The sequence below is a fragment of the Ambystoma mexicanum genome, chromosome 11 (assembly GCF_040938575.1).
Source record: "Ambystoma mexicanum isolate Mex_15411 chromosome 11, UKY_AmexF1_1, whole genome shotgun sequence".
Lineage (NCBI taxonomy): Eukaryota > Metazoa > Chordata > Amphibia > Caudata > Ambystomatidae > Ambystoma > Ambystoma mexicanum.
The window spans coordinates 407412083-407433670 of NC_090934.1; the positions used below are offsets into that span (position 1 = coordinate 407412083).

General features: G+C 49.3%; 1 protein-coding gene and 1 non-coding gene across 4 annotated transcripts in view; both read left to right on the plus strand.

Annotated features, from left to right (window-relative positions):
* Positions 1-21588, plus strand: part of CKAP5 (cytoskeleton associated protein 5) — a 1593334-nt gene that overhangs the window by 1237992 nt on the left and 333754 nt on the right. For all 3 annotated transcript variants that reach the window (XM_069623197.1, XM_069623199.1, XM_069623198.1), the window contains exons 34-37: positions 2243-2416; positions 2638-2758; positions 3270-3449; positions 3643-3830. In XM_069623197.1, the coding sequence (XP_069479298.1) occupies positions 2243-2416; positions 2638-2758; positions 3270-3449; positions 3643-3830 (663 nt within the window). The remainder of the gene's footprint in view (positions 1-2242; positions 2417-2637; positions 2759-3269; positions 3450-3642; positions 3831-21588) is intronic.
* LOC138505423 (small nucleolar RNA SNORD67) lies at positions 2824-2933 on the plus strand. The gene has a single exon (XR_011280209.1). It is a non-coding gene; the product is annotated as a small nucleolar RNA SNORD67 (small nucleolar RNA).

A 21588-nucleotide genomic window follows, 5' to 3' on the forward strand; every position in this document is an offset into this window, starting at 1 on the left:
AAACACGACCTGCATGTACTATATCAACAAACGGGGCACCAGATCACTCAAGCTGTGCTTGTTGACCCTGGAAATGGGCCATCAGTCAAGAGGTGTGGCTATCAGCGGTTCACCTTCTGAGATAATCCAACCTGGAAGCAGAGACTCAGTTGCCTGGCTGCTGACAATTACGAGTGCCAGCTGAATGGAGAGTATTCCAGAAAGTGTTGAGCAGATGGGGCGATCCCACCACAGACCTACTTGCGACAGTAAACAACCGGATGTGTCAGCAATTCGCGTCCTTGGGAGGAAGGGGATGCAACTTTGTAGGGGACGTACTCCAGATACCTGGAGAGGAGATGTGGGCATGTGCATGCCCACCCACACCGCTGGTTCACAAGGTGGTGAGCAAGATCAGAAACTCGCTGGCCTGCACAAGCCTGGTTCTTGGACCTGAAGCAGCTGTCAAACCAGCCGGAGATGGTGCTTACCCTCAAAGGGCCCTCTACTAGCGCAGCAGGGAGGTGCAGTGCTACACCCCTTTTCGGAGAGGCTAGCCTTAGCAGCCTGGTTCCTGGGCAGCACCTTCAGTTGTCTAGCGACAATCTGGAGATCATGCAAAGGGCCAGAAGTCAGGCTACGTGCAAGCAGTACAAAAGCAAATGGACGAGATTCTGCTTTTGGTCTAAGGAAAATGCAGTGAATCCACTGACCTGCACTGTGGACCAGGTCTTCGCATTCTCGACCTATCTCGCCAGATTGGGTGTCCAGGTGGATACCTGCTGGACATACCTGGCCGCTATTGGCGCATACAGGAACTCCGACCCTCTCATCCTGTCTTCGGCCTATCCAGTAGTGAAAAAAAAAACGGATGGGCCTGACCAGGCTGTATCCCCCCCGTCAAACGCCCTCATCCTGTTTTTGACTTAATGTGGTGCTATAGCCCACAAACCACACATGGCCTCATCAGACATTAGGCTGGTCACTCTCGTGTTTTCTGCTGCTGTTTGTTTCTATGCCTTTCCCCATAACTGCATGTTCACTCTCGCAGGGTTAGCCCTTTCGGGGCTGTGGGGGAGTGGGGGGCTGTGGTAATGGGACATAGTGCATACTTTAATATGACGCCCAACCGTACGTCTGCTGTTGAGAAATGGAGTGGTTGTATATAAAGGAGTTGTCGACAGTATCGCGTGATACTACGCCTGTTCCCATCCCCTGTAGAAACAATCTGAGCAGCTTACGTTGGATAGATATCCATCAAGACGAGGAATCTGTGGGAACATTTTATTTTTATTTATTACATTTATATAGCGCACGCAAACCCTCCGGCATCAGGGCGCTTGAAACCAGTTAACATGGAGCCCGTGGGCCATCAATTTCATCAATCCTTAACTTGGCAGATACAGGTTTAAGCAGGCAAGTAACATAATGAGTTGGTCTTTATAGGTTGCAGAGAAGGTGCAGATTAGAACATAGGAAGATTTCTATGACAGGTGTTTTAGGTGAATAACTAGGTTTTTAGTGCTTTGCGAAATGCCCAGAAGGATTCTTGGTGTCTGTGTGAGGCCATTTCAATGTTTAGCGGGGAAGCTGGAGCCTCCTGCTCTTGTGCACTTGTATTTTGGTTGTAGCAGTATACAGGTGTAGGGGGTTCTGGTAGGTCTGTCTGTGTGGTGAATGCATTTTTTTTTGGGTAAGATGGTGGGGCCGTTTTTGATATTCACCTATGTGTGATAGCAAGAGTCTAGAATAGGATTCTTTGCCGAATGGGAAGCCAGTGTGCCGCTTTTCTGGCATCAGATGTGAGATCATATGTGATCTGTGATCAAAATAATCCATAGAAAGAACAGTACTAGTAAGTAATTTCTCTGCTACTTTATGCAGCATTTGTGGATTCGTTTTCCAGCTTGGCCTGTTAGAGGAGTAGGCCTTTGCCAAAAAGGTGTGAAGGGAGTGCCACAGACAGCTGTTTTATTGTGTCTGTAGGGGGGCTTTTGGGTAGTCTGTATACCTGCTAACAGCTTTCAACTGCATATATTCTGGGTCTACTCTAGCTCAAGATGTTCCTGCTCCCCTTTTAGGTTTATTTCAGTTAGTCGAATAGCACCTTTGAAATCAATTGTCTAACACCCAGGGTATAATCGGTCCTCTTAAAAAGATGGTCATTGTTATTTGAAAGGAACTATTGAAGCTCCAGCTGTGCATACTGTGATGGAGTTCAGCATTTAGCGCAAGTCTAATCGTCACTTTTCTTCCCTGTTAGCCAAGCTCGTTCTTTGGGTGGACAATCTGAAGTTATGCACGCAGTTCCTCGAGAGTTCCAACTAGATCTTGATGAAATTGAGAACGACAACGGTGCAGTGAGATGTGAGATGCCTGTGCTAGTGCAACATAAACTGGATGAGATATTTGAACCAGTCATGATCCCTGAGCCCAAGTAAGTGAGCCCACCAGAGCCTGCTGCCACAGACCCCTGATTGAGGTTTCCTTGATCCGCTTGGTTGTTGATTTGTTGTGGGGTATCTCCTGTTAAGTATTAAGGGAGCTTTTCATTTTAAGTGACCTAGATGTGTAACACTGACAAGAGATTTGCTAAAGCGGCAAGAGTCTGGGGTGAAAAACATAATCTGCATTCTGACATGCTCCCGTTCTCTTCAGGATGCGTACCGTCTCTCCACACTACGATGACATGCACAGTAACACTGCATCGACCATCAATTTTGTGATCTCGCAGGTGGCAAGTGGAGATATAAATGCCAGCATCCAGGCTTTGGCTCAGGTAAGAATCTGCATGCATTTATTAGTTTGATTTTCAGCTTTGCACATATATAAGGGTGTAATTTCTGTGAGAGTGATGAGTTGCACATTAGCAGGGCTGTAGCGTCTGTGATGCTAGCTCTGTTCTGCATCGCCCTGTAGACAAAGTCAAGTGCACAGGGGCCATCTGACTCGCAGCATGTGTGGGGGGGTGAAGGGTGTATGTCGAAACAAGGAGATACTCTTCTAAATAACTTACTCTGTTCGCTGGTTGCATTTGGTGAGGTTCAAAATATATTAGATGTGGTTGAGTGGAGGTATGTATAAAATACATAGTATCTCTCCTTGCGTTAATGCTATGCAATCCATCCTTTGTTTACACTGTAAATTCAATACCCTGTATTGATCTTAATTTCCCTACAGTGGTAGTACCTGTATGGAGCGTTTTTTTGTTTCGTTTTTTAAAATAGGCTGCACAGGATACATGCTTCTGAGAATGTCCTAATGGACTGTGTACTTGTTTTTAACTACAGATCGATGAGGTCCTGAGGCAGGAGGATAAAGCCGAGGCCATGTCCAGTCACATCGACCAGTTCTTGATTGCAACCTTCATGCAGCTCCGCCTGATCTACCACACCCACATGGGGGATGAGAGACTTGAGAAGGAAGAGATTGTTAAACTTTACAGCTGTATCATCGGAAACATGATCTCAGTAAGCACAACAGCTTCACCTTGAAGCAGATGGTCTTAATGGTTCATATTGATATTCATACTTTGCAGGGAACAATAAGGTTCTCTTATGAAGAAGTATGCAAATGGTGGGCCTTGTCTATCTGTAAATACTTGACCCATACCACTCTAGTAGAGACCAGTCTCTGATGCATAGCGTGCCATTTTTGTTTCAGTTGTTCCAAATTGAAAACTTGGCCCGGGAGGCTTCTACTGGTGTTCTAAAGGATTTGATGCATGGCCTCATCACTCTCATGTTGGATTCAAGAGTTGAAGACTTGGAGGAAGGGCAGCAAGTCATCCGATCTGTAAACCTCTTGGTGGTTAAGGTGCTGGAGAAATCAGATCAGACAAACATTTTGAGGTATGTGTGAATCTCCTGTTCTAGTCCCAATCCCTTTATACCAGTGCACTCCTGAAGAGACTTTCACCAGAGTGGGTGGGTTACTTTAAAGTTTTATGACTGAATGGGGTGGATCTTTTGTCAAACTGATTTGAGATTTCTCCAGTGCAGAGTATTCTATGCGTTCATACTATGGATATTCCCATCCATCAAGCTTTGAATCTCTAAAAACGTAAACCAGCATTCTAATGGATTCCTTTCATCCTACCTACAGATTCTTAATCTTTGATATCTGATCTCTAGCACCAGCTGTCTTTGGAAATGTTTTTGGCACTCTGAAGGCAGTGTTCCTATTTTTGGAATGCAAGGACCACTTATTGTGGTCTTTAACTTTTTAGCTTTTTCCTGTTATTTTTTGGGGGGGTCACTGACTTAATTTCAGTGTCCAGAGGGACTTCTCTTGAAGTGCCCTTGACTTTGCAAACCCGTTTACCTTAATTAATGTATCTGGTATTGAGTCACCCCTAGGCTGCCCAGACCCGGAGGTTCTTCTTAGACACCCCATGTTTTTCCCCTTGGGTGATTATTTCTCCCTACATTGGTTTTAGGGATTAGGTTGTTGGTAACTGTAATTTAGTTTCGACTTCTGTTGAGATGGATTTCCCAACCAACCCTGGAGGGTGGATTTAGGGCAGCATCCATATTATGGTGAACAGGGAGGCCCGGAGGACTAGCCATTCCCAATCAAGGCAATGTAGCAGGGTGGCAATGCCTAGCCTCAGGAGGGCTGTGAGAGGCCTATGGCTACAATATATCCACATAGTACAACACCAATAATTCAAGTTAAACCGGTAAGTGCAAAAATATGCATAGATTTATTAGGCCTTAAAAATGCACACCAAGCGACTAAAACCTCTAGTCAAATAATGTCACACAACTACTGTAAAAAGTATACATTAATCATTTGGGGAAGAAAGCATATTTATCAATAACCAATGACACACAAATAAGTACTTTTATGCATGAAATTCAGTTTAGACACTTGGAATAACAAAAGAGCTCCCCTAAGACTCAATGAGTCGAGCCCTTAGATAGTTTGGGTACTTGTGCCAAAAAGTCACCAGTTCCACTATTCTAATTCACAGGTTTATTAAGCGATTTGGGCAATGCCAGTGAATGTGATACAGTAAAACCGGTAAATAAACTTTGAGTAAATAAATACGCTCTGTCCCAGTCATTATGCTAGGAATAGGAAGGGATCCTTAACCAGGTCTTCCCCAACCAAAGTCAGGAAAGAGTAGTTTAGGGACAGGATTTTACGCTCATGTTACCCTATGGAGAACAGGGGTGGAAAGGAACAGCTATGTTAACTTGCCCCCTGTTAGGGAGAATTTTAATTTCTGTGCCTATTCCCTTTAACCTTAGAGACCCCCCCCCCAGTCCCCTGGCTCTTTTGCTGATCTCTGGGCTTTTTAATTTTAACTCCTGAGTTAGTGTGACTTTTTTCTCACGCTCTCGTGTGTTTTTCTGACTAGGATTTTCTGTTTCTTAATGTTTTATGGAGTCCATAAACATCTGCTTTTTGCGTTGTGACACACAGCACCTTTTGTCCAGTGCCACTGAGATTTCCTTTGGACTTCTCTTAATGTTAAACTATATTTTCTTGGGTCAACTACTGTTCCCAAGAATAGTAATATGACCCCTGTCTAACTTAACTTTTCCATTGTGGGTCCAGCACATATCACCCTATGTGGAGTGCTGGGGGCGGGGCGGTTACATAGTGACTCTTTTGACCCATTCTTCATTGTTGGGGAGAATTCTCATAAATGGTTTATTTCCCTTACCTAAAGAGTCCCCCAGCAGCTTTGTTGGATTTCTAGGATTTATTATTTTTACCTGGTAAGAGTGTGAGCCTTTTTTCCCACTCTTACATGTGTTTTGCTGTGTGTATTTCTACTTTCTGTGTGCTCTTGGGCTCTGGAGCCTCACCTACTCCATGTGCACCACTTTTGTGTGTTACACAGCACCTTCAGTGCAGTGACACAGGGCTGTCTTTGAGACTTCCCACTGACTCAATTTTTCTGGGGCTGACTACTGTCCCCCAGAAAACAGATAAAGTTGCCATTAACTTTATATATTCACTTTAAACCACAGACCCAGTACAACCCATCTTACATGGAGTATTGGAAAGGGTTAACTCTTACCCCTGTTTGTCTGTGCTTCTTGGAGCCTTGTTTCGTTCCCTTCACATTAAGACTTGGCTGGTGGCAGTGGTATCTACCCTAACTTTTCTACCGCGGTTATCTTGCTTAACGTGGTAATGTTTTAGGCGATTATATTAGCCTCAAACATAAAACCCGCTTGACCATATGTTTTATTTTGGCTCCGGCTGGGTTCAGTCGCCATCTGTGTTTGTTAGTCTTTCTCGTGTTTTTCTCTGCGCGCCAAACCGGGGATGACTCCTTTGTTCGCTGTCTTTTCGCAGGCTTCTGCACAAAAGCTCCCCTTAAGGCGCCTGATAGTCTAGGTAGGCAGGATGTGAGGGAGGGATCTTCGGACCCCTGCCATTGTTAGGGAGAATTCTCTGTTTAGGCTGAATTTCCTAACCTAGTGAGTCCCCCAGCAGCTTTGCTGGATTTTTGGGATTTATTTTTTTCTCCTGCCAAGAGTGAGACTTTTACCCTCACTCTTGGGCATGCTTGGAGTGTGTTTCTTTGAATCTAGATGTGTTTAATGGGCTATGGGGTCTTTTACCCCATAGGGCTTCATGTGTTTTTGTGATGTGTGTTACACAGCACCCTCAGTGCAGTAACACAGGGGTGTCATAGTGACCCCCCCAGTATAGACTCCATATCCTGGGACTGACTACTGTCTCCCAGGACATGTAAAGTCACCATTGACTTTACTAGTCTTAAATTCTGAACAGAACCAGTACAAACCATCATAATGTGGACGTACTGGCTGGGGCAATTCAATTGCCCTGGGGTCTGTTAGTCGAGGGGGCACGTCTCCGTCCCCCCTTATCGAGTTTTGGCTGGTAGCAGTGGATACTACTTTTTATATTCAACCGCAAATATTTCTCTATGGGATTTTCCCATTTTTCGAGGCTATTATCTTTATTTAATTACGATAGCCTCGAACATACCGCCGGTTTATTTAATTAATATTAATTCTCCGGTTGGTATTTTTTTGCCAAAACTCGGTTCTAAAATGGCATTTGTGTTCACTTCTGTGACTCCAACCCAAGTCGAGCCCTTCTCCACAGAAGCCCTCCAAAGTGGTGCCACTCTGTCTGGGGTACTTAGGAGGAGCGGAGGGGGATTTAGGCACCCTGGACTGAGTTGCCTAGGCAACTCAAGTCGCACTCCGTCCCGATTGGCCCAAGTGGTGAGCCGGCCGGCTCACCACTTAGCATGTTTGAGTGAATGGGGGTTTTCTGCATAAAAGCAGGGCTTTGGGGACTGGAACTTCAGAAGTCGCCACAGGACCTAAGAATCCGACGAGGGAGAAGCTGAGCCAACCTACCATGACGACACCACCGGTGGAGCCCTGCTGGACCGTCTCACCACTTTTCCCAATGACAGAGGAGATCTCCCGCCAGAGAGTCTTCTTCCTTTGACTGGTGGGGATAACCAGTTTCACCGTCTTCCCGACGTATCTCGTGGCCGCCTTGCCTGTGCCAAGCACTTCGGCAACCGGGATACCACGTTTTACCACAACTGCAAATTAAAGGGTACTTACTACCTTTAACCGGAAAACTCCGCGGCTGGTTTCTCCCCTGGTAGTGCAACGACCTTCATCTTTCCTCCAAGTCGAGATCTCGTCCCCTGGACGACGACGAGACTTGCACCCACTACCAGGAACAACTGCCACAGCTGGAGGATCCTTCCCACTTAAGGTACCGTGTCCCGCCCGGCTTCCCTTGCCACCGACTGTACGGGGTAGATTTAGTCCCCGGCTTTCAAACCTGGGTTAGCCTGGGACACACTGGCTAAACTTTTCTGAGCCTCTCAACTCTTTTTCGAACTCTCTGCAAGACTTTCCAAGCCTAGTGTAACTGTGTGATCTTGGGCGCATTTGTGCTCTGCTCTCTCTAAGAGTGGGCCCAGCCTATGGACTTTGGCTCACAAGTGACTTTCGCTCTTCTGCCTTGCTAACAGTGTTCTTAAATCTTAGAGTGGTGTGCCTTTCTATATTCTGTCTTTGTCCCTCCCTTTTTCATAACTTATGGGAGTGCCATCTATAGTTAAGCGCTCACCTCTGTATGAAAATAAGTGGTGTTAACTAAGACTTATCTGATAAGGAATAAGGGTTGTATATATTATAATAGTAACTGTGTTAAGAGTATTTTACAATAAGAGTGCTGGAGTGTTTCAAACAGTGTGTTTTTAAATAAATAATTCTATACTTTGATACCAAAGCTCTGGTCAGTGTTTGTTTGTATTATTGTATCTGAGTGCCTATTGTGTATACTTTGCATACTGCCTAACTCTTCTTGAGGGAAGTCTGACTGCTCAGCCACAGCTACCAGGTAAATCTGGGTGGTACAGATTGCTACCAAGTGTGTTTACTGCTAACACCTGTAGTCCTAAATCTTTTGCAGTGCTCCCTAAGGGAACTGCACAGGTTTCTGCCTAACAGCCATGGGTTCCCTTGGTAAGCCAAGTCGCGCTCTTGTCTGATTGGCTAAGGGGACTGGCCTTGCCAGGGCAGCCACCCTGCTGTGTGATTGACGGCACGGCTGTATGAATGGGGGAAAACTGCATAAAAAGCAGTTCTCTGGGACTGGAAGAGCAGAGTTGCCACTGGAACGAAGGTCCAAACGAGGAACTGGAAGAAGACCCCTACAACGACTGAATCGCCCACTGAAGCCCTGCTGCAGGTCCGAATCTCCAAATCCAACGACAGAGAAGATCCTCCAGGAAACCTCTTCCCTTGAGCTGGTGGGACCAACCAGTTTGCCCAAACTACAAGCCAGGACCCCTCCTCTGGTTGAATTCGCTGTACAGAGCTACAGTGGGCTGGATAGCCAGGAAGGTCGGACCCTGCTTGGGTTTTAAGGAGCGCACCTTTTGTTCGTCATCTGGCGCTGCTGCTGGTTTCTTCCCTGGGTAGTGCAGGATACTCCAGTCTTCCTACTTCTGATCAGTCCGATAGTCGCTTCAGGAACTGTGAGCCTGCAGGAACTACCAGGAACGTCGCCTCAGCTACAGGCCCCTCTCCGTTTCAAGGTACTGTGCAAATCCGGTTGTGCATTTCGCTCAGCCGCTGTGAAAGTGTTTGAAATCTTTCTCCATCCCGAGGGCTTGTCCTTCTCTTCTCTTTGAACTAACTTTATTACCAACCAACCTCGTCTGGAATCTGTGCCACAAACCTTAACGCAAACTACCCTGAACTGTGTGATCTTGAATAAAACACTTTGGACCTATTGACTTTGTCCCTACGCCTTTTCTAGCTGATCTCCTCGGTGTAGTCTCTTGTTCAATTGCTCACAGTACTTACCTGTTGGTTTTGCCTAATTTCTAATAACTTTCTTTCCCTCCCTTTTTAAATTGCTGGAGTGCCATTTTGCTCCCACTTCATTTTGTGAGCTTAACTTGTCTGGACTTTAAGGGAAGTGGTGTGGTGTATTTAGGATTGTGATTATGACCTTGCTTAGAATAGTGAAATGTTATACAACTGTTGAGTAAATAAATATATATTCTTTTACTTAGAAACCTTGAGTCAGTGTTTGCCTGAATCATAGTAATTGCTGTCCTTTGTGTAACTATTTGTACTGCTCACTTACTCTTGAGATAAGTCTGGCTGCTCCGCTACTGCTACCACTATAACTGTGTAGTACAGGCTTGTACCAAAGGTGCAATTGTACGGTCACTTGTAGTCTTAATTGTGTGTAGTGTTCCCAAAGGGTACTGCATATAATTCTGCCTAACACTCGTGTAACATTCTGTTACAGTAACTCACTTGAATGGCTGGTGGCAGTGGTTTCTTTTTTTACTACCTTGTGCTATGTATCTGCAGGCTAATACCTCAGCTGCAGTTATGTTAATTGATGTTATAAAGAGCACGCATGCGAAACATCTTGGCACTAAAATGAACCGTGGAGTTTTGAGAATTTAGCTGACAGAAAAAAGAATATTTAGAACAGATACATTTATTAACAGTTGACGAAAAGAGATTTATTTTGTAGCCCTTCGTGAGACAGGCAGGGAGTCCCACAATTTCGCAGCCGCCACAGAAAAAGAGCGACCACCCACATGCTCGAACTTGGTAGCGAGTAATCACAAGAAGACCAGAGCCCTTAGACCGCATTTCGTGAGATGGTACCTAGGGAAAGAACTTTTCATGGAGATATTCGGCACCAGAGCCATAAAAAGCCTGATGCACTATCACCAGCACTTTAAATTGAACCCGCTGAAGAATCAGAAGACAGTACAGCGATCGAAGAAATATGGTCACCATATGGGGTACCATTGCAGATACGAGCAGCATAGTTTTGAAGGAGCTGCAGATGATGGAGGAGATGGAGGTTGAGCCAGGAAAAGAGAGTTGCAATAATCCAGGTGACTTGGTGTTAGGGAGAATTCTCTGTTTAGGCTGAATTTCCCTACCTAGTGAGTCCCCCAGCAGCTTTGCTGGATTTCTGGGGTTTCTTTTTTTCTCCTGCCAAGAGTGAGACTCTTTTACCCTCACTCTTGGACATGTTGAAGTGTGTTTTCTTGGTTAAACCTTGTGTTGAATGGGCTATGGGGTCTTTTTAGGGCCTCATGTATTTTTGTGATGTGGGTTACACAGCACCCTCTGTGCCGTGACCCAGGGGTGTCCTAGGGACTCCCCAACATAGACTCCATACCCTGGGACTGACTACTGTCTCCCAGGGCATGTAAAGTCACCAAAGACTTTGCTAGTCTTGAATCCTGAACAGAACCAGTACAAACCATCATATTGTGGACGTACTGGCTGGGGCAATTCGATTGCCCCAGGGTCTGTTAGTCGAGGGGGCACGTCTCCGTCCCCCCTGATCGAGTTTTGGCTGGTGGCAGTGGAAACTACGTTTTATATTCAACCGCGAATATTTTCCTATGGGATTTCCCATTGTTTTAGGCTAACACATTTAATTATTTATTTACGGTAGCCTTAAACATACCGCCGGTTTATATATTTATTTTTATAACTCCGGTTGGGACTTTTTGCCAAAACTTGATTCTAAAATGGCGTTGGCGTTCGCCTCTGTAACTCTGACCCAAAGTGGAGCCCTTTGTTCCACTTTTGGCGGGCTTCTCCACAGAAGCCCTCCAAAGTGGTGCCACTCTGTCTGGGGTACTTAGGAGGGGTGGAGGGGGGGGTTTAGGCACCCTGGACTGAGTTACCTTGGTAACTCAAGTCGCACTCCGTCCTGATTGGCCCAAGTGGTGAGCCGGCCGGCTCACCACTTAGCATGTTTGAGTGACAGCTAGGCTGGGTGTATGGGGGTTTGCTGCATAAAAGCAGGGCTTTGGGGACTGGAACTTCAGAAGTCGCCACAGGACCAAGAATCCGACGAGGGAAGAGCTGAGCCGACCTGCTTCGACGACACCACCCGGTGGAGCCCTGCTGAACCGTCTCACCACTTTTCCCGACGACCGAGGAGAACTCTTAACGGAGTGGCTCCTTCCCTTGACTGGTGGGGACAACCAGTTTTCGCCTTCTTTTCGCTTCTCGAGGTATCTCGTGGCCGCCTTGCCAGTGCCAAGCACCCCGGCAACCGGAACCCCACCACTTTTACCCCAACCACGAAAGTCGGTACAACCCTTTGACCGGAGGACTCCGCGGCTGGTTTCTTCCCGGGCAGTGCAACGACCTTCTTCTTCTGCTCTTCTGCGAGAACTTCTTCTCCCCTGACCGACGTCGAGCCTTGCTGCCACTGCCTGGAACAACTGCCACCGCTGGAGGATCCTTTCCGCTTAAGGTACCGTGTTCCGCCTGGCTTCCCTTGCCACCGACTGTACGGGGTAGATTTAGCCCCCGGCTTTCGAACCTGGGAGTGCCTGGGACACCCTGGCTAAACTTTCTAAGCCACTCTAAACTCTTTCTAACTCTTTGCAAGACTCTGAATCCCTACTAACAGAGTGATCTTGGGCACATTTTCGCTCCGGCTACTCTAAGAGTGGACCCTGCCTAGTGACTTTTGCTCACCTGTGACTTTGTGCTTCTTTGAGCCTATTGCAAGTGTTCTGGACCTTAGAGTGGTGTGTTTAACCCATTTCTGTTTCTTTTTTATCCCTTCCTTGAACCTACTAGAGTGTCATCTAATGTTAAGCACTCACCTCTGTTTTAATTATGTGATGTTAACTTAGAGTTGGCTAGATAGGAGTAAGGGTTGAAACTGCTTTTATTATAACTGTGTTTTAAGTGTTTTTACTATACTTTGCTAGAGTGTTTTCAACTTATGTGTTCTTAAAAATAAATAACTATATACTTTTGAAACCAAACTCTGGTCAGTGTTTGCTTGTGCTATTGTGTCTGAGTGCATATTGTGTATACTTTGCATACTGCCTAACTCTTCTTGAGGGAAGTCTGACTGCTCAGCCACAGCTACCAGGTAAATCTGGGTGGTGCAGACTGCTACCAAGTGGGTTTACTGCTATACCTGTAGTCTTAAATCTTTTGCAGTGTTCCCCAAGGGAACTGCACAGGTTTCTGCCTAACACTTGGTACTAAGGAGGCCGTGACTAAAGGGCTACGTTGAACAGGAAGGAACGGCAGAATCTTGTGAAGCACTCTTAAGTTGAAAAAATCCTGTTTTTTCAGATGGCCTCAACTTGGCCATCCATCAACAAAGAACCAGAGAAAATTACTGCCAAGTTTTTTACCTCAAATACCGGGGAGGGACATGGGGAGAAGGCCAGAGACCAGGTTGAAGTAGAAGCGGAAACAACCGCCCGAGGGCTTTGTGGGGGAAGGGTGGGGGGGGGCTGTGGACCACCAGGACCTGTGTCTTGTCCCCATTAAATTTCAGCCAGTTGCTGCCCATCCACTTACTCACGGCCAACAGGCAACTCCTAAGCTGAGATGCGTGGCCCGGTTGGGTAGACTCCAACCGGACAATGATTTGCGTATCGTCAGCATAGGAGTAACACCTGAAGCTTTAAGAGCAGATGAGCATAGCAAGAGGCTGAATATAAATCTTAAAGTCTGGGGACAAGGCTGATCCTTGGAGGACCCCACACAGCAAAACCGAAGTGGCTAAGCAAAAGGAGGCAATTGTCAATGTTTGGCTATGATCGGCCAAAAAAGAGGCAAACCAAGCAAAAACCTGACCAGAAAGGCCGGCCACTGCTAAACGATCCAGTAGTACCTGATGGTCCACTGTATCGAATGCATCCAATAAATCTAACAAAATGAGAGCTCCTGTTCCAGTACAGCGCCCGAGGGTGGCCATTTTCCCAAAATGGCCCCAGTTGTCTTTTTTCGCCATTTCTCGTCAGTTTCTTCAGGGCTTTTACTCTGTTTAAATCCAGTTTGAGTGCTTTGTGTGGTTTGCCTTGGCGGCTTCAGCCCTGAAGCTTGCCCAGGCTCCATTGTGTCTGGAAAGGAAGGATGTGAGGGAGGGTCCTGTAACTTCTGTCCTTTGTAGGTGTGCCTGAGTGAAACCAGTTCCAATTGGCTGACATCCTGCTGAGTGATTGACAACCTAGGGCTGTGAATGAATGGGAACTTGCATAAAAAGCAAGGTTTTTGGGACTATAGGCAGTCGACCACTGGAGGACAACATCCGAAGAAGGAGTGACAAGATGCCAGCAGCACCCTCCTGGATTGCAAAGTGCCCAGTGAAGCCTGTGACTTTCCAAGGCTGCAGAATCCCAATACCCAGAGTCCCTGGACCATTTTAGAGTGCATTGTCTTCCGAATTGCTAATCCGGCTAAAACTTTGTGGGCATCCAGATGACCCTGCAGAAGCAGGAAATCCACATCCAGAGTCCCCTCACCAGAATCCAGGACTGTGAGGGATCAAGAAACTTCTAGCTGTTTGTTCTGTTTGTTCTTCTTTGGCGCTGAGAAAAAGGCACCAAAATCACAGAGCCGCTGAATCAAAGGAAATCCATTGCTGCAGTGTCCCTCTCGAGTGCTGCCACAGGAGCCCGCCAGATGTCCTCACTTTCATCACCACGACCAAGGATCAGGAATATGGGTCTGCTGCACTGCAACCAGAAGGCATCCAGCGGGTACTGTGAGGTTTGGGGTACATTATCCTTTTGCCATTTGGGGTGCTTCCTACCTTGGGAAGTGCTATTTTACCCTCCTCTGAGTTGACCTCAACTCACTTGCACTGGCCTTTCAGCTTGTGCTTCTTCAAGGTGACTCCTTGAGTTGCTGTGATTTTCCAATTGAACTGACTATTTAAGAACATTTTCTGAGAAGAGAGCGTCGGTCTTCACGAGGACAAAACGCACGTGCAGGAGGACTGTGCGTTTTGTGCGGGAACATATCGGAGCAGACCATAAGGGGCCGCAATCTTCATCTCGCCAACTGGCTGGAGGGAAAGAGCCCGTCAGGTGAGAAGAAAAAGAAGAAATCTGAGCAGTCTTCTAAGTCCTTTGAGGGTGCCCCGGCGAGCACCGCGAGTCCGCCGGCACCAAGAGCTCCGAACGGTCGGGCTCCTCGGCTGCCAGGCAGGGCGCATCCTCCCCGGCGCCATCGACCACGAGCCAACGCTCTGGCTCGGGTAAGAGGAAATCCGAGAACCCGACCAAGCTTCTGGAGAGGCCCCGGTCGATCTTGCAGATTTCGGCTGATGGGGAGCGAGGCGGGAAGCCCTCCCCCAAGGTGAAGGCCACAAGCACGCAGTCAGTGACTAAGGTCTTGATTCACCCAGCCAAGGCCTCTATCGAGAAGGTTGCGGCAACCCTGGCGCAGCCTGCAGAGGTTACACCTGTGGTAGCGGCCTCTGGGCCCAGAGTCTCCCTGCCACCTCGGAGGGAGGCATCTTTCAAGCCCAACCGTCACAGCCAGTGCCGCAGGACAGCTCGGCAGCCATTTTGATGGCAATTCAATCCTTATGCTCTGAAATAAGGACTAGATTGCCTTTACCCCCAACGGAGGAGACGGAGCCAGGGGCAGGCCCATCGGGAAGTCCACCACCCAAGAGGAGAAGAACACATCCTCCTGCACCCTTCCAGCCCTCGAGGCCTGCTCAACCCTCCTCCCCGTCCAGGGTCCGCGGGGATGGCACGGGCACAGACGAGGGCGACGATGACTGGGTGGACCTCCTGTCGTTCCAAACCCCCCCCTCCCCGGCTTCCCCGCCCGATGAGATTGGATCCTTGCATGCAATGATCTCCAGGGCATCTGAGCTTTTCCAGTTCTGTCCCGAAAAAAAAGGAGGGGGTTCCTCTATCAATATCGAGAGACCAAGAGGAAGACGGTCCTCGCGGTACCTCTACTGGATGACATCTGGGACGAGGGGCTCCCTCCTTGAACCCGTCCACGATGCCAGCAAAAAGGGACCGATACGAAAAGAAGTACCGGGTCCCCGACGCGGCCCCTCTGTGCCCTAGAGCACAGCCGACCCCGGATTCAGTCGTCTCGGCGGTGGCCAGGAAGAAGGCGGTGGGGGGCATCGGCATCGACTTCACCGCCGCACGGCGAGGGAAAGAAGCTCGACGCGATGGGACGAGTCATCACGTCGGCGGCGACGACGATTAGGGCGGCCAACGCCCTGGCTATCGTTGCCCGTTACGGCAAGGAACTTTGGTATAAAATAGCTCCCTTGTTGGACTTCCTGCTGGATGACAAGAGGGCAGAAGCCCTGGAAGTTTGCAAGAAGGCGAGGTGGCGTCGGACCACGCCATAACGGTGGCGACGGACATCGCTGACACCGGTTTCCTCCAGTTGGGCAACGGTTTGCCTCAGACGGCGCGGATGGCTTAATACGACGGATTTCCGCCAGGACGTACAAACCAAAGTGTTGGACATGCCCTTCGACGGGAACAACCTGTTTGGGAAGACAGTGGATGTGAGTCCCTGCAAGCCATCAAAACAGACAGGGAGACAGCTCGGGCCCTGGGAGTTCTCCAGCAACGAAGGCCGTCCTTTCAGAACAACGGAGGCAAGCAAGGGGCCTCCAAAGGTTCCAGCAGCGGCTCCTCTACCTACCGTCAAGCGGCCCGTTCCTCGTCGCAGGAGGCCTATAGAGGACGGGGCAAGTCTGGAGGTTCCCGCTGTCGTCGCCAGGGAGGTCAAGGCGGCCTCGAAACAGGACTGAACCGACCGTGGCGTCGGGCCCCCACCGAAGCACCCCGTGGGAGGCCGGCTGGCGAAGTTAGTCAGCGTGTGGGAGCCCATCTCCACCGACCATTGGGTGCTGGAAACCCTGGCCCAGGGGCACGCCTTCGAGTTTCTAAAGAAGTGCCCTCGCGTGCCGCCTGTGGCCAGGAAGGAAAACCACGTACCACAGCTGCTGCTGCTGGAGGTAAGGGCGATGCTCAAAAAAGGTGCCATCGAGCTCGTCCCAAAGAGACTTCGGGTTCTGCTCAAGATACTTTCTCATAAAGAAGACAGGAGGTTGGCGTCCCATCCTGGACCTGCGGCGACTGAACAAGTACATCAAGGCTCAGAAGTTCTGAATGGTCACCCTCCAGCACGTGCTGGGACAGCTGGAGGAGGACGATTTCCTGTTGTCGTTGGACTTGGAGGATGTCTACTTCCACATCCCCATTCTAAAAGGACACCTGAAGTTCCTCAGGTTCGTGTTCCAAGGACGGCACTACCAGTTCAAGGCCCTCCCTGTCGGATTAAAATCGGCACCCAGGGTATTCACCAAGTGCCTAGCACCGGTGGCGGCGTGGCTATGCCTACAAGGGATTCACGTCTATCCCTACCTGGACGACTGGCTCATCCGAGCAAGGACAAGGGAGCTCGCCGCAGAACACACAGCGAAGACCGTCCAGCTACTCACGGACCTGGGGTACTCCATCAACTTCCCCAAACCCAACCTGGTCCCTTCGTAGGTCGCCCTGTTTCTAGGAGCCAAGCTCAACACAGTGGCACGGCTGGCCTCGCTGTCCGACGAAAGCCATCCTGGGCAAGGTGCAACACCTGCTAGCCACAGACGTAGCCAGTGTTAAGATCCATCAAATCCCTTCTCAGGATGATGTCCTCCTGCATCTATCTGGTACGCCTGTGCATACTTCGAATGCGTCCAATGCAGGAGTTCCTCGACGCACGCTGGATCCCGGTGACGGGCAGCTTCGAGGACAGGATACCGCTCAACTAGACCTTCTGACGAGCGATCCGGTGGTGGGGCACCCGCACTCATCTGACGGCGGGCGCAGACTTTCAGACCCCAGCTCACCAGGTAACGGTGACGACAGATGCCTCCATGGAAGGGTGGGGAGCGCATACCGGAGATCTCCTTGCGAGAGGCCCTTGGCTCCCGGAGGAAAAAGAGCTTCCTATCAACATTCTGGAGCTCCGCGCAGTGTTTTGGGCCCTCAGGTCCTTTCTTCCATTCCTCAAGGGCAAGGTGGTGAGGATCTTCACCGACAACACCACCATGATGTTCTACATCAGGAAGCAGGGTGGAACCAGATCCCCAGCCCTGTCCCAGGAAGCCCAGGATCTGTGGCACTGGGCCGTCGACCAGGGGATGTTTCTGGTACCTTTTTCATCTGGCAGGGATAAAGAACACCATTGCCGACTCACTCAGCAGGGAGCTGCGCTCGTGCCACGAGTGGGAGCTACGCCAGGATTAAGTGGATCGACTCTTCAGGCTGTGGGGCAGACCCCAGGTCGACCTCTTCGCGACAGTGACGAACTCCAAGTGCCAGAGGTTCGCCAGCAGGTTCCTCCAACCGAGGAACATGGGCGATGCTTTCTCGTTCCCCTGGGACAACCTGTTCCTCTATGCTTTCCCGCCACTGCTACTCTGCTTTGTCAACCAGCTCAAGAGGTCCCGGTGCAGGATGATCCTCGTCGCACCGGTGTGGCCGAGACACATCTGATTCCCTGACCTTCTGGACTTATCGGCGTCCCCACCAGTCAAACTGCCCGTGGACGCAGATCTTCTCTCCAGAGAAGGAGGCGCCATTCTTCATCACGACCCGAAGTCGCTGAACTTACAGGCCTGGCTCCTGCAGCACTAGAGTTTAGAGGATACGATATACCGGCTGACTGCAGAGAGGTTTTTGCAAAGGCCAGGGCGTCCTCAACTCTCAAGTGTTACGGACACAAATGGAATAGGTTCTCTGTCTGGTGCCGGACACAGAAGATTAACCCTCTACGGATTACGGCCCTTCAAGTACTGCCGTACCTACTGTCGTTGGCCACGGCTGGACTAGCTCACGCCTCCCATCAAGATACATCTGGCTGCCATCTCCAGATACACCAGGACAACAGGATTGGTGTCCTTGTGGTCTCATCGCCTGGTGAAGGAATTTATGAAGGGACTATTCCGCTCGTTCCCGCCGGTGAAGGCCCCAGCCCCGGTGTGGGAGCTCAACGTGGTGCTGAATAGGCTCATGGGGGGAGGAGGGGGCCCTTTCGAGCCTATGCATACGGCACCGTTGAAGTTCCTATCATGGAAAACAGCTCTTCTTGTGGCCATCACCTCCGCATGGCGCGTGGCAGAGATTCAGGCCCTATCTCGCAAGCCTCCATACTTGACTTTTCACGACACGAGGGTGGTGCTCAGGATGCATCCCTCCTTCATGCCCAAGGTGCCGTCGGACTTCCACCTCAACGAGCCCTTGGTGTTACCAGTTTTCTTCCCGTCTCCTTTGTCGCCGGCCGAGAGGACTTTGCACTCGCTGGATGTAGCTAGAGCGCTGAAGTTCTATGTGGACCGCACAAATAGTTTTCGGAAGACGTCACAGCTTTTTGTGAACTTTGGGCCGGTGAATCAAGGGAAGGCTCTCTCGAAGGCTTCCATTTCCAGATGGCTCTCCGGCTGTATCATGCACTGTCACCGGTTGGCAAACCGACCGCTGCTCGGCCGTCAGAGAGCCCATTCGACCAGAGCGATCGCTGCTACCTGTTAGGCAGAAACCTGTGAAGTTCCCTTAGGGACCACTGCAAAAGATTTAGGACTACAGGTGTTGGCAGTAAACCCACTTGGTAGCAGTCTGTACCACACAGATTCACTTGGTAGTTGTGGCTGAGCAGTCAGACTTCCCTCAAGAAGAATTAGGCAGTATGTAGAGTATACACAATAGGTACATTGACACAGTAGCACAAGCAAACACTGACCAGAGCTTTGGTGTAAAAGTATATAATTATTTATTTAAAGACACACTTGTAGATCACACTAGCACAAAAGAGGTAAGTAAATTCAGCACACAGTCACTATCATATATATATATATATATATATATATATATATATATATATATATATATATATATATATATATATATATATATCCCTAATTACTTAATAGACAAGTCTTAGTGAGAAACATCACTTATTTTCAGACAGAGGTGAGCGCTTAACATAAGATGGCACTCTAATAAGTTATAAAAAAAGGGAGGGAAAAGGGCAGGGTTATGAAGCACACAAGTTTCAATACTTTTGAAAAGAACCACAGTAAGGCAGGATAGGCAGAGTTCTACTGGAGAGCAAGGAAGTCAATTGCAAGGCCCACTCTTGGAGAGAGCAAGCAGAAGGGGTCCTGGTTCACACAGTGGGGTTATGCCCAAAGAGTCTTGTAGATAGTTCGCACAAAAAGGATGAAATTAAAGTCAGGAAAAGTTAGCTAGGTTGTCCCAGGGCAGCCCAGGTTAGAAAGTCGAGGCTTTACTGTCACCCCGAACGATCTGTCGCAAGGGAAGCCAGGCGGGACACAGTACCTTAAGTGTGAAGGAAGCTCCAGCGGGGGCAGTTGTTCCTGGCAGCGGGTGCAAGTTGGTGTTTCGTCCAGAGGAAGAGGTCGTCTCGCCGTGGAGGAAAGATGAAGGTCGTTGCACTGCCAGGGCAGAAACCAGCCGCAGAGTTCTTCGGTTAAAAGGTACTACCCTTCTCTTCGCGGTAGTGGTAACACGTGGTGTTCCGGTTGCCGGGGTGCTTGGCACGGGCAAGGTGGCCACAAGATACTCCAGGAAGGTGAAAAGAAGGCAAAACTGGTTATCCCCACCAGTCAAAGGAAGAAGATTCTCCAGACTGGAGATCTCCTGTGTCGTCGGGAAAAGTGGTGAGACGGTTCAGCAGAGCTCCACCGGTGGTGTCATCGTTGCAGGTCTGCTCAGCTTCTCCCTCAGATTCTTAGGTCCTGTGGCGACTTCTGAAGTTGCAGACCCCAAAGCCCTGCTTTTATGCAGCACACCCCCATTCACTCAGCCTAGCTGTCAATCAAACATGCTAAGTGGTGAGCTGGCCAGCTCACCACTTGGGCCAATCACACGAGTGCGACTGGAGTTACCAAGGTAACTCAGTCCAGGGTGCCTAAACCCCCTCCCACACCCCCTGTGGTACCCAGACAGAGTGGCACCACTTTTGGAGGCTTCTGTGGAGAAGCCCGCCAAAAAGTGGAACAAAGGGCTCGACTTCGGTTGGAGTCACAGAAAAGAACACAAACGCCATTTTAGAATCGAGTTATGGCAAAAAAATACCATCCGGTGAATTAATAATTAAATCGACCGGCGGTATGTTCGAGGCTATAAGAATTAAATAATTAAAGTTGGTAGCCTCGAACAATGGGAAAATCCCATAGAGATATTTCGAAGGGATTGTGTCCTCCGACGTATTCCTTATCTTAGATATCTCTTTCCAGCTTTGCTGTTTTCGGAAATATTTTCTCTAGAAGGCGCTGCGCGTCGACGTCCGCCGAGTCGATGTCCCTCGACAGCCGCCGTATCGACGTCATCCTGCCTATAAAGGCCGCCCGCAGCGTCTGTTGCTCAGTTCCGTTTTTCCGCGCTTACTCAGTGCCTCAGAATATCGTTGCTCAGTTTCGTAGAGATATTATTCCATTTTCCTCGAGATATTCGAGCCATACTCGATGGCTTCCTCGTCTGAACCGACGACCCCTCGGTCCGGCTTTTAAAAAATGCCGAGACTGTGGAAAAAAAGATGTCGCTGACGGACCCTCACAGGGTCTGTCTGTGGTGTTTGGGAGGACGAGGACTGTATGTCCATGACAGCTAAGGCCCTGAAGGAGCGTAGGGGGAAGCTGGAAAAAGGTAACACTTCTAAAGCTTCTTCCTCGACGAAGTCAAGACATTCGTCTCCTCGTCACCATTCACGCTCCAGGTCTCGAAGCGGGTCCCATCACTCCTCGAGATGGAAGCACTCGAAAAGGAGACGCCGAAGATCCCCTTCTTCGTCCTCCTCTTCCTCTGTTTCACCTAAGAGAATCCCTTGCCCCACGAAACATAGTTCCCGGGCTGAATGGGAGGAATTCTGAAAAAATATGATGAGCGTCTTCGAGAAAGCGGCCTCGACCCCCTCGAAGACTGCCGAGAGCGATGCTCTGGTCGAAAGACCCGAAGGTCCAAAACGCTGTGAGTCGCAGCACCCGGTGAAGGAAGCTTCTCGAGCGCGCCACGAACCCTCGAGTAAAGCAAAGAATCCTATCTAGAATCCTTCTTCGAAGGTTCCGTCGACGCTGTCGACGAAGGTTCCGTCGACGCCGAGGTCGGTGTCTTCGACGCCGTTGTCGAAGGGACCTTCGACACACGGGTCTGTCGACTCGACGCCATCCTCAACACCGGCGTCGACGCCAAGGAAAGTCACGGTTGCGGCGCACCCAGTGGCCATTCCCAGGTCTTCGATGACGATGTCGTCGAGATTGTCGATATCCATCGAG